The sequence below is a fragment of the Protomyctophum bolini genome, assembly GCF_963924005.1.
Source record: "Protomyctophum bolini genome assembly, chromosome: 2".
Classification (NCBI taxonomy): Eukaryota; Metazoa; Chordata; class Actinopteri; order Myctophiformes; family Myctophidae; genus Protomyctophum; species Protomyctophum bolini.
The window spans coordinates 33,526,185-33,539,676 of record NC_137863.1 but is presented as its reverse complement, the minus strand read 5'-3'; the positions used below and the strand labels follow the sequence as shown (position 1 = coordinate 33,539,676).

General features: G+C 45.4%; 1 protein-coding gene across 3 annotated transcripts in view; it reads left to right on the top strand.

Moving 5' to 3' along the window:
• The window catches only part of iars1 (isoleucyl-tRNA synthetase 1), an 82,170-nt gene that overhangs the window by 51,091 nt on the left and 17,587 nt on the right, over positions 1–13,492 (top strand). For 2 of the 3 annotated variants that reach the window (XM_080779971.1, XM_080779969.1), the window contains exons 17-23: positions 1,661–1,747; positions 4,128–4,211; positions 7,626–7,770; positions 8,138–8,258; positions 10,206–10,297; positions 10,536–10,613; positions 11,597–11,718. In XM_080779971.1, coding sequence (XP_080636097.1) covers positions 1,661–1,747; positions 4,128–4,211; positions 7,626–7,770; positions 8,138–8,258; positions 10,206–10,297; positions 10,536–10,613; positions 11,597–11,718 — 729 coding nt within the window. The remainder of the gene's footprint in view (positions 1–1,660; positions 1,748–4,127; positions 4,212–7,625; positions 7,771–8,137; positions 8,259–10,205; positions 10,298–10,535; positions 10,614–11,596; positions 11,719–13,492) is intronic. The other variant, XM_080779970.1, reaches the window with a different exon arrangement.

Here is a 13,492-nt window from a genome sequence, read left to right as displayed (position 1 = left end):
ACCACAATGGAAATAAGTGTGACTTTATGTCAGTGAATGTGTTTTATTGTACTGTAACATAAGGTTTAAAAAACAAGGCCACACAGGCAAAGTTTGTCCTCCTACTCAGATTACAAAAATCGGACAGTGTGCAAGAATCCCAGAAGAAAAAGGATCGAATCAATATTGCTATATAAAAATACTCTGTTACAAGTAAAAGTCCAGAATTAAAATTGTACTTGCACAACAATATTGGTAAAGGCTTAGGAGTAGTACATGTCTAATATTTGAAAATGAGATCACATTCTTTTATCAATCCAGATTGTGTTCAATAGCAACATACAAAGTAAATTGTATCTATATAATATACTGTATACTTGGGAGTTCCTTGAAAGCCACTTATTCATCTCTTGAGTTGAAGACAGCCACCGAGACCTCAGCTCCTGCAACAAATAAAGTATTATGCAATTATGGGCCTCTGACCAATCATGAGACAATATGGTAAACAATAAGGTTTTTTATTTTAGCAAAACATTTGAAAAGTAGCAAATGTACAAGCTCGCAGCACGGCACCAACTCCAAGTGACGCACTGAGCTTGTATATCTGCTATTTTTGAATAGCCAATGCAAATACAGATGCTTTCCCGGTTTTAAATGCTTTTATGTTTGGTTTGTAGTTTGCAGCTTGATATGGAAAAATTTAGCTCTGTTCCATAGCCTTACTCTGAGGCTATGGACCAGAGCTAGGAAAAATGGTGGCGTTTATGTGGAGGGTGTTCCAGTTACAAACAGCAACAAAATCTTTATAATGCTGTAAGCATCAGAGACACTCGGTATGTCAAATTAATTTATAGACATCACAACAACAACCACGTGTAACAACAACCATGTATTTTGAAAGGAAATGCATGTGGTCTCCTCCTGTAATGCAATCGCCATTCATTCAGTGTCTGGTGTACTGTACACAGCATTGTAGCTTTAGTTTATTATGACAATAATGACATACCTCTGTTCTGCAACTTCTGCTTCGATGATGATGATGCTCCGCGTCAATTCTTCCATTAGATTGCGGTTGAACTGGAAGATATCTGCGTTGGTGAAATGTTCACTGCACACCCAAAGTGGTTCACACAGCTGGGATTGCATCTGTACTTCATAACGATTTCTAAAAACAAAGCCAGCCAGTGGAATTTAGAGTCCGACGCTGCGCACGTTCGAAATCACTACTATTACGCTACTTACTATCAGAGACTACTAACTACTATACCACCACTACTGCTGTTACTATTACAACCGCTAAATATTAGCTATTATTATTACTTCTATCGCTTTCAAGTCAACTCTAAACAACACGAGAAACTTTCAGATGACAGCTTCCTGGGGGCTGCCTCACTGCCTCTCTGTCTGTCGCGCAATGCACTGTGGGTATTGTAGGAAATTATATTACCGTGCCTCAGCTCATTACATGACTCGTTCTCCGCAGCGGTTTCGCCAAATGTAAATATTTTTATTGTTTTCATGAACGGATATCATACTAAAGCATGACAAAGGCCATATAATAGTGGCGAACCGATCCTTTAAGTAGCATGTGACATATGAAACTAGGGGGTTTTGTCAAATACCTGATAAAATGCCCTAACTAAGGTGTGCCCCTGACTTCCTAATGCTGTTTGATCCTCAGGTTCTACACCCTGCTGGTGCTTTCCACCGCTCTGTTTGGGAAGCCTCCGTTCAAGAACGTCATCGTCAACGGGCTGGTGCTGGCCAGGTTAGTACCTCTACCCTTCCTCCCTCCCTCCCTCCCCCCTAGCTCTGGTCCATAGCTCTAGGCTGGTGCTGGCCAGGTTAGTACCTCTACCCTCCCTCCCTCCCGCCCCCCTAACTCTGGCCCATAGCTCTAGGCTGGTGCTGGCCAGGTTAGTACCTCTACCCTCCCTCCCTCCCGCCCCCCTAACTCTGGTCCATAGCTCTAGGCTGGTGCTGGCCAGGTTAGTACCTCTACCCTCCCTCCCTCCCGCCCCCCTAACTCTGGTCCATAGCTCTAGGCTGGTGCTGGCCAGGTTAGTACCTCTACCCTTCCTCCCTCCCTCCCCCCTTGCTCTGGTCCATAGCTCTAGGCTGGTGCTGGCCAGGTTAGTACCTCTACCCTCCCTCCCTCCCGCCCCCCTAACTCTGGTCCATAGCTCTAGGCTGGTGCTGGCCAGGTTAATACCTCTACCCTCCCTCCCTCCCGCCCCCCTAACTCTGGTCCATAGCTCTAGGCTGGTGCTGGCCAGGCTAGTGGCTTCACTTCAACCTTTTACCTCTACCCTTCCTCCCTCCCTCCCCCCTAGCTCTGGTCCATAGCTCTAGGCTGGTGCTGGCCAGGCTAGTGGCTTCACTTCAACCTTTTACCTCTACCCTTCCTCCCTCCCTCCCTCCCTCCCCCCTAGCTCTGGTCCATAGCTCTAATGCGTTGCATTTAGAGCTATGTTACTCTCGTCTTCCGCCGCTCGCATGAATGCAGACCAGCCTCTCGTCTTTTGTGTAAATAAAAATAAAGTTTTTGCTACTCACAAAAACAAAGGCAGGTTGTGTCATTAGAAAGCCTACTTTCCTTAGTGGGAGCACTCTGAGCCCCCCTCCACCACACGTATAAACGGTACTTTTTGGCCAAAAGGGGATTTTGTTTCCACCGGGGGAAAAAAATCTACAAGCTCACAACACGTCGCGCTGTAGATCGGCTATTTTCAACATGCAACCAGGTGTAAAATGACTTATACTGGATCTCTTGTCCACTAATCCCTTCCTAACATTTTAGTCTAGTTACTATTACTTGCGCAAGCAGAGCGCGCAAGTAATAGTTTCGCCCGGCTCGTACGCACCGTCCCAGCCAACCCTCCACTTTTGATGCGTATGCACCGTCCCAGCAAATTGTGCCTGATTTGCTGGGACCAGATTACATGGTGTGTATATGTATAACTAGCTCTCAATGATGACATAAGAAATATGTGGATTAAAGGACCCAATGCCAGAATGTAATTGGTTTTCGATGGTGACGTAATGACGATATGTTTCAGTGTTGGGAGGATTAAAGGTAATGCTCCTGTGTATACATGTATGTAATCTGGCACCACTGCCGTATCAGGCACAATTTGCTGGGACGGTGCATACGCATCAAAAGTGGTGGGTTGGCTGGGGCGGTGCGTACGGCGCAAAGTAACCACAGTATACCGCTAATCAACTTACAAATTACATATACATACATATACATAGTATACATAGTATATGTATATGTAATTGGTTGACAGTTTGTAGCGGTCGAAAGTACTTGCACGCTCTGCTTGCGCACTAGTTGGCCATTTATGGCCTACTAGTGTGCAACAAGCAAGTATGCACTCGACAGAGTGCAGTTCTAGTTTCTATCTGTTGACGAAATTGTCGAATTGTCCAAATTGTCATTGCTGGTGCTGGCCAGGTTGGTTGCTTCACTTCACCTTTTAGCTCTACTGTGGGGCGGTGGTGGCTCAGGGGTAGAGTGGCTGGATGGTAACCGCAAGGTTGCCAGCTCAAACCCAGGCTCCCCCAGAGTTAGTGTCGAAGTGTCCTCAGGGCTTAAAGTTCTCAGTCCTGGGGACTGATTTCAGTCCTGAGGATTTCATAGGGGTCATTTAATGGCATCAGTGCAGATTTGCAAAAAATCTTTTTCAGTCATGGGATTTTTTTTAAGTAAAAGTACTTAGTTACTTTCCACCACTGCCTTCTCCTCCTGGAACCATATCACCTTATCTCCTCTGCTCTTTCCCTTTCATCTCCTCTTATCACTGTGTAATCTCCCCATGGTCATTTTCCCTCTTTTCTTTTATCATTTCATTTTCCTAGATCCATCTATTCAGTCCCCCCCCCACCCTGTTTGTATTTGTTGTGTGTTTAATCACTTCAATCAGTTTCCGTGGTCATGCTGTGTCCAACCGTGTCTCTTAACGCCCCGTAGTGTTGGCCGCTCCCCCCCCACCCCTGTAGGGTCAAACAACCCCCACCCACCACTCTTCTATCTAGCCAGCACGCTCCCAGGCCTGGTGACCTGGAAGAACGACTTGGCTTGTTTTGAAGTGCAAATGCGTGCGTGTGTGCGTGCGTCTCATCCATGTGTGTTTTCATCCCTGCAGCGATGGACAGAAAATGAGCAAGCGCAAGAAGAACTATCCAGATCCTGGTCTGATAGTGAAGAGCTATGGAGCAGATGCCCTCAGGTCAGAGCTGTGTGTGTGTGTGTGTGTGTGTGTGTGTGTGTGTGTGTGTGTGTGTGTGTGTGTGTGTGTATGCGCGCGTGTGTGTGTGTGTGTGTGTGTGTGTGTGTGTGTGCGCCATCTTAGATGCTAAATAAATAGTGTCAATGCTAGCGAGCTGAAATGAAGCCATCCTTGCTCTACAAAGCGCCAGTGTTTCCATCTAGATCACCGGATTAATCAGCAAAGACCTCCGAACATCACACGTTTTATTCAAACCATGAAGAGTTCCATAGATTTCGAGTCATTCAGCTTTCTAGTCAGCCTGTATAAAGGGAGGTGGACGGCAGCGCGGTGCGCGATCCGGTCTAGGATCACTAAAGAAGGAAAGGTTTGATAAAAAAATAAAAGTTAAAGTCTAACTCATGTTGATTAGGTGATGTAAAACAAACAATACATTCTCTTTATTGTTAACGGCATTTAATGTTTGTGCTAGGGACAAGATGGCGTAATTTTTCCCTTCATTGTCAATGGCGTTATTAAATCATTAAACCTGTATATAGGAGGGGCTAGCACCCCTCAAAAACAAAGAGACACACGAGGCTCTCACCCGACATTGACGCTCACATCATCATGGTGGGAGGGACTGGGAGACACTCCAGATCTGGATGGATACCTGTGCTTTCAGCGGATACGACCCTCCTAGTGGCACATGCTCATTTCTCTCTTCCCAATACATATTCTGCAGTGGCCCGAGGCCATAGGGGTGGCGTGGCCATATGGCTTAATGAATAAAGCACCACTTGCACCATATGCTCCGAACACACTGATGCAGACTATTTCAGGAGAGTGGTGTCCCGGTTTTGCCTGCAAGGCGTCAATGTGCAATATCTCCGTGCTAAATACAGTACATAAACAGTAGAGTGTGTTGCATAAGCATTTGGACAGCATTATATTTTTTTGGGAGGGGAGGGCCTCGATATTCTCCTTGTATTCAATATAACATTCAGTTAGGACGGTGGACCCCCATCTGTGCCATGTCCTGCTTATTACATGGTGAACAAATTCAATAATTTGAAACGGAATATAGATTTTTTCTTAAATAGATTTCATGCCTTCAATGCCTTTTTTTTAAATCAGAAGAAACATTGGTCTTTGTATAGATGACATAATTCCATGGGTAGTTTTCTTTTCAGTAGACGTATTTATGTTTGGCGATACTGTGCCGTGGTTCCAGTGATTCATGTTGCAGTGATTAAATACTGTGCTGTGGTTCCAGTGATTCATGTTGCAGTGATTCAATACTGTGCCGTGGTTCCAGTGATTCATGATCCATACTGTGCCGTGGTTCCAGTGATTCATGTTGCAGTGATTCAATACTGTGCCGTGGTTCCAGTGATTCATGATCCATACTGTGCCGTGGTTCCAGTGATTCATGTTGCAGTGATTCAATACTGTGCCGTGGTTCCAGTGATTCATGATCCATACTGTGTCGTGGTTCCAGTGATTCATGATCCATACTGTGCCGTGGTTCCAGTGATTCATGATCCATACTGTGCCGTGGTTCCAGTGATTCATGATCCATACTGTGCCGTGGTTCCAGTGATTCATGATCCATACTGTGCCGTGGTTCCAGTGATTCATGATCCATACTGTGCCGTGGTTCCAGTGATTCATGTTGCAGTGATTAAATACTGTGCGGTGGTTCCAGTGATTCATGTTGCAGTGATTAAATACTGTGCCGTGGTTCCAGTGATTCATGATCCATACTGTGCCGTGTTTTTCATGCCAAGGACCCGACAAATGATATGTATTTGGCCGCTGACCCCCCCCGCCCACCCCCCTCCCCCCATCTGAAAATATGTTGTTCCAGGGACCCCTCCCCAGAAGCAAAGATTTGAGTTAAAAACGTTCGCTGTGAAAGCATATATTCGATTTTTCTAAAATAACAGATCTACAAGCTTGTAGCGCGGCACTCGGTGGCACACTACAAGCTTGTAGGTCTGCTATTTTTCAATAGCTAAAGTATAACCTCATTCTTAAAACACCAAAAGGGTTCCCTTCCCGCGCATAATGGGTTAAGAATCAATGGTGTTGGTTTGTAGAGAGACGGCGGGGTGTCTCTAATGGTCAACACGAGACTGACATTTTGGCAGTAAGGTGATATTGTCATTGATTTGGATGCGTGGGGGGTTTGGTTATTCTCCTCTTACCTCGGCTCAATTTAGCCTCGGCAGAGCACCCTGAGTTGACGGCACAGCACAGAGTCAATACCAGGCTTTAAAACCCATCCGTATTTATTGCTTGAATTTATACCGGCACAAATGCCTTTTCCTAGCAATTACTGTGCAGATAACCTGTGGTGCAACAAACAACAAAGCATTACCGCCGCCCTCCAGGCAACGTGCCACACAGTTCTGAGGTCTGTTTCCCGCCTGCGTCGCATGCCAGTATCTCTTAAAACCCATGAACTATCGTTGACTGTTTTGATGTAGTAAATTAATTACTCCAGACCTCCCGCTTGACGGGATTTAAGTAATAGTTTTATTCCCTATAATCAGGGGGATTTGTTTTAAATTATTTAGCACCTTTTAGCATTTCTTGCTAACGGCCGATGTCCTCAGCCTAAAACCGTCCGAGATCAATCGCGTGCACGCTCGCGCACGCGGTCAGTATGTGCATAGCTGCTCAGAAATGTGTTATCCGGGTCTTGATTAGAGCTTAATTTGACTTAAGATATGAAAATAAACAAGGATTGCATGGGACCGGGGACAGATCACTGTGTAACACAGTGCAGAATGATAGCGGATGTTGACACCCGTTTAACCGGAAACGACGACACCAGATTCGGCCAAAATCGGCATAATGGTGAAGTTACCGAAACCATCAGGACTGGGTGTCTAATACTACCATATGCTTGCCCCGTTAAAATGAGATATATTGTGTATATCACGGATTCTTCTATTGACATTAAAATGAAGAATTGAAAATATGAATAGTGCAGGTAGAAGGCACAATCCACTGTTGATTAGCGTGGCCATAAGAGGGTTAATTAAGTGCTACTCTCAGCAGCAACATTTAACTCTCTAAACTCCCATCCCTGCTCCTTATTGAGCGCTGGGCTTGATGCCGCCGTAATGACTGATTTTACACTTGCTGAAAATAGCCGATCTACAAGGCTATTTTCACCATGCAACCAATATTGTAAATACTATATCTCTTGTCCACTAGTCCCTTCCTAACATTCAATAGTCAACATTTTATCCTTTGACAAAATTGTCAATGTATTTAGTCATCATAGCTTAGTTTTCATTTAGTTTCCATTTAGTTTTCGTCAGTGGAAAAAAGGTAGTCGACGAACATTTTTCGTCTTAGTTTTAGTTGAGTAAAAAACAACAGTGTGTCTAACCAGTCCGAACCCGTTGGGTGTCCTTGCAGACTGTACCTGATCAACTCCCCCGTGGTGCGAGCAGAGAACCTGCGCTTCAAGGAGGATGGCGTGCGTGACGTGCTGAAGGACGTGTTCCTGCCCTGGTACAACGCCTACCGCTTCCTGGTGCAGAATGTGCAGCGGCTGGACAAGGTACAGTGCAGTACTAACCCCGCGTCGTGCAGTTTGCGAGTGTTTGTCAAACTTTTTGGGGTTCAGCACCCCCTTGCCCTGATTTCTGAATCACAGTAATCACCTTTACCCGGGAATAAAATATAAAACAATACTGACGGTGCACGCTGTCGTCTGGCAGAAGCCTCCTATCTTTTTCGGACAAATGTTTTAACATTCGTCCCTAGATTGTATTGCATTTGTATTGTATTGTTCCACTTCTTGCTTTATAAAAAAAGCCCAATAAAGCACTTTGAATTGAAATTGAAGTGTGTGCGTGTTCATGTATGTGTGCGTGCGTGTGCGTGCGTGCATGTGTGCATGTGCGTGCGTGCGTGTGTCCATTAAGGAGGTCAACGTCCGGTTCCTGTACAATGAGAACACGGTGAAGCAGAGCCACAACATCATGGATAAATGGATCCAGTCCTTCACACAGTCTCTCATCCAGTTCTTCAAAGAGGAGATGGACGGTGAGTCATCAGCCTCTACAGATCTCGCTTATAGCGCCACCTAGGGCCCAACCGTGTGTGTGTGTGTGTGTGTGTGTGTGTGTGTGTGTGTGTGTGTGTGTGTGTGTGTGTGTGTGTGTGTGTGTGTGTGTGTGTGTGTGTGTGTGTGTGTGTGTGTGTGTGTGTGTGTGTGTGTGTGTGTGTGTGTGTGTGTGTGTGTGTGTGTGTTTGTGAGAGAAGAAAATGTGAGGTTGTTGCAACCAATGTGAAGGGGACTGTGATGAATGCAATTAGCGATCATTGAATACACCCTTGCAGTAGCCTAGTCAGGCAGGGTTGTTAGACGCCTGACCAGCTGTACCTTTAACTTAACACAGTAAATGGCAGATGTGGCCCCCTGACAAACTGGAGTTGAATAGCCCTGTAGTAGTGGTTTCAGTTTCTGACTATGACATGACTTTGATTGAATACAAATCGCTCCAATGGCATCTAAATGTAAGGTTGTAAGTATATACTTATCAGTGCTGCGAGGATGAAGGTGTACTGGGGAAAACAAATCTCTTCCAAGGGGTACCTAGTAGTCAGGGGATATTAATAAAACCTGGGAATACATTTCTTGCCGAAATCATGTTTTAGGGTGGAAATAAATCATGGCACTCAATCTTTAAGTGAATGCTATTAAAGCGTGAAGCACTTTGTCACAGGTTACCTCTAAAATGGAACTAAACATTTCAGTCCTAGGTCGTCTTCAGGCATATTGTTGCAACAGTTGCGTTATCCACTGTAATTGTACCGTTTGATCCCAGGAAAAATACTCTGCTGAGGCAATGACTAATAGTCATCTGAAATAAACAATAAACCATTCTTGAACACAAATCTTTTCTTTATTCATAATGTCATATGTTCCGATGTTCAATGCCAAAACCACAATTAAATCCTTAATCACCATTATTTGTGTGGCAATTACCAACTTAATTTACCAATTTAATTTACCAATTTAACACTAATTGCCCGGGATTATTTAATCCATTAAATTAAATTAAATTAAATTATAGCGCCCAATCGGTTTATAGCAACGGAGCACTTTTACGACGGACCGGATGTTATGCCGGATGTCGCTGTAGCAGCTCACTGTTGCGCAACATCCAGGATTGCGCAACAGGCGCTCCTAGGCTGTGGAGCGATGTGATCCGTTTTCATATCGATAAACTTCGTCTTTTGGATAAAACTTTGTCCTGGGCGTCAAGCGTTACTAATAGAAAGGACGGTGAACTTCGCCCTGGGCGATTGGGGTGCATATCCCGCGTTCCACGCTATTTATTAGATGCCACATGATAGATAGATGATCATGACACATGCCACATATTTAAGGAACTGGACGACTGTGTGAACTCCTCCTTGCCAAAAAAATGACCAGCTCCGAACAATAATTATGTTGGATGTTGATGGATGTTGTATGTCCATCAGAGAATGTTGTGTACACAACAGTCAAATGACGCACGAACGCACACACACACACACACACACACACACACACACACACACACACACTCAAATTGATGCTTCTGACATGAACCACTAATATCCCATACTTTGTTGACTGGAGTCCCCCAGGGGTCAATACCTGGCCCGCTTCAATCTACAAGCTCACAGCACATTGCGTTTCCACACATTGTGAGCTTCTGATATTTTTGCAGTGTTGGGTGCAGAATAGGGTTGCTATGGTTCATGTTGGTAATATGGTAAGCAAGTTGAATTCATTTTTTTTAACAAGGGTGGCACATTGCAATGTGTTTTGAGTTTTCTCCAATACTAGACCGTTTTTGGCTCAGTGCAACAATGCCACGCTTTTTTAGGATTCCATTTTCGGGATGCCACCTCTCCTTAAGTATAAATGGCAGCCTTCAGTACTGTGCTCTGATGTGACCGTTGGTTAATCCTCTCCTCCCCTCTCCATTATGATTGCAGCGTACCGTCTGTACACTGTGGTGCCGAGGCTCGTCAGGTTTGTGGACATGCTCACCAACTGGTACGTGAGGACCAACCGGCGCCGTCTCAAGGTGAGGAGCTCACAAATAAATACCTTTTTCTGAAGACTATTGGTGCTTTCACAGATGTTTCCTTAAAGCAGCTATAACGTGAATTTTAAAACAGTTTTTTATGTTTAATAGCATATTAAGTTTGTCCCTCAAACTTTTTTTTAATGGTTTGAGCTTTTATTTAATATTTGACAGCGTGTCGTCATGGTGCATCGTAAATCTTCTGTTTTCCACGTGTGTGTGTGTGTGTGTCCTGCAGGGAGAGAGTGGTGATGCAGACTGCCTGTGTGCGCTCGAGACCCTCTTCAGCGTTCTCTTCAACATGTGCAGGCTGATGGTGAGTCACGCTGTGTGTGTGCGTGCACGTGCGTGCGTGCGCGCTCGCACGCAACTGATGTTAGTCTGCTCAAACGTTACTCTTTTACCTGCTTTTTAGTAACACTAACTTTACAAAGATGCCCAGAACATCGGGATGAACCTGTGTAGTTTATGGCTGCTCCAACAGTAGTGGAAACATTGATCCCGCCTCTAGCTGCCGCTGATTGGCCAGGCCGTTTGGTGGCCGGAGCATCGAGTCTGCCTGAGAGTTCCCAGATGGGAGTAGGAGGGGGGGAACCCAGTGTACTCTCTGCTGCCCCATCTGGCCGAGTCAGGTTATACCGGGACTACATCTTCTTCTTTTTTGGTACGATGTAGAAAAAGGTGCGGTACGAACTCTCTTAACAACGACACCGAGCGAACTAGTCTGGATACTCTCAACCCGCGGCCGCTGGTATCTTTTGGTGATGGTGGGCAGAAGCCTGACCTTCTACTACTACGCCACCCATACGCCCTTCGTGAGAGTTACATTAACTTTAGATTTTTCAGTGTACAGTATATACTCTCATGTGTGTTCACGAGGAAGATACAGTATGAGCTGTAGGAGGTTTTATTCATAACACTTTTGACTTGAGGCCAGTTGCACGTGAGGGAGAAAGGGAGGGCCTCCTGTAAAGCTAGATCAATACAAATGAACTTCTGACCTGATGGCGTTAGTTTACCACTGCTGGGAACACAAAATGCGCATCACATTAAAAATACCCTCACTACAGCAAAGCGGCTTTTGAACTTTTGTTCTACAAGACCTCAAATAATCCAAAACTAAACAAATGCATTTTAATGAACCCTCATGGCATGCTCCTGAGAATTCACTCCATTCATTATACAGAGACAAGGGGAATATAATTAATCTCCGTTTCTCCTTGTCTCCTTTTTTCCCTTCTTTCTCTCTTTCTCCATTTCTTCCCTCTTGTATTCTCTCTCTCTCTCTCTCCCCCCCAGGCTCCCCTCACTCCGTTCATCACAGAGCTGATGTACCAGAACCTCCGTCACCTCATTGACCCCGCCTCTGTGGAGGAGAAGGACAGCAGCAGCATCCACTACCTCATGCTGCCCCAAGTCAGGTTGGGACCCCCTCCCCCACCCCATGTTTCTGTCAGTGGTTCTCATCCACTACCTCATGCTGCCCCAAGTCAGGTTGGGACCCCCCCCCCCCCCCCCTCCCCATGTTTCTATGCATCCACTACCTCATGCTGCCCCAAGTCAGGTTGGGACCCCCTCCCCCACCCCATGTTTCTATGCATCCACTACCTCATGCTGCCCCAAGTCAGGTTGGGACCCCCTCCCCCACCCCATGTTTCTATGCATCCACTACCTCATGCTGCCCCAAGTCAGGTTGGGACCCCCTCCCCCACCCCATGTTTCTATGCATCCACTACCTCATGCTGCCCCAAGTCAGGTTGGGACCCCCTCCCCCACCCCATGTTTCTATGCATCCACTACCTTATGCTGCCCCAAGTCAGGTTGGGACCCCCCCCTCCCCCACCCCATGTTTCTATGTCAGTGGTTCTCAAACTATTTCATGTCAAGGACTGATATTTGTGGGGCGCAACCCAGCACTCTTTAGCGAGAGATATGGTGTGTAACGACATGGATTTCTAATTTGTTCAACGCAAAATGCTGCGTCCAAGTTCAGGAGACTTCGGGGGGAAAAAGCTATTCTCCTGAATGCTGCCTTCCGGCATGGCATCGAAAGGAAAGGAGTGGCATTTCCATTTCTTTCACCGTAGTAAACACTGCATTCGTGTTCTGGAGCGGGCAGTTGTTTTCCAGACGGCTAAAGGGGCAGGGGTCGAAGCCCCCTTTGATGTCTACTGCATGTGTGCACGTCCCTGGGAGGGAGATTGAAAGCGGGAGCGACAGACACAGAGTGAACAACACCAGCCCCAAGGTCCATCTCTTGATCATCAACAGCGTGTGTTAAAAACCCCAGCTGTGTGAGTTCAGCCCAGGGACACAGACCCTCAGCCAAAAAATACCGCCTGCAAAAATGCCCTGAAAATAAATGCTGCTAAATACCAATTTGTTCAGAATCAAACATGTTTGTTCACACTGTAGCCTCCGGGAATAGATTATTATAATAAATAACATGAAATAATGTGATTTTTTGTCAAATACAAAGTGATCAATTTAGTTCACCTCATGGAACCACTCAGCGTGTCAATGGGTAAAGTTGTGGTCCAAAAATAAACAAGCTGTCTCTGCGTTATTGTCAAGGAGGGGTGTCTGTATCGTTTGAGACAGTCAGTCACTCATTATGATAGTCTGTTTCTAGCGAAAATGTAACTAATTCAGTAGCAGTAACAATAGCATTTTCTCTGTCAGTTGATTCTTCATATCCATGAGTGAAACGGCCTGGATGATTTGTTTATTTTTCGAACACAGTTCTTATGAGGCAATCTAAAATCCCCCTGGATTACAATGCAAATAAAAGTACATGAACCCGTGGATTTGCGCCCTCTACCAATATTGATATCTATGTCTATCTACGTCAGTGCTCTATTAGGCATTAGAAGTTTCGGCACTCAAATCTTTGCTTCTGGGGGGGGGGGGGGGGGGGTCCCTGGAACAACATATTTTCAGATGGGGGTCGGCGGCCAAATGCATATATATTTGGGGGTCCTTGACATGACATTTTTTGAACACAACTGACACAGAAACATAGGGTTTTTCAGGATTTAGAAGACATTTGTAGAATCAATGGTAGGTCTAAATGGGTTAATAATTAATATATACTCTAAGGTTGACACACATTCCCTGAGCTGTGTGGAGGCATTCAGCCTGTCTGCTTGATTAACTGTTAACTCCTACCTAGCTGACAACGGGGGACAGCGTCAC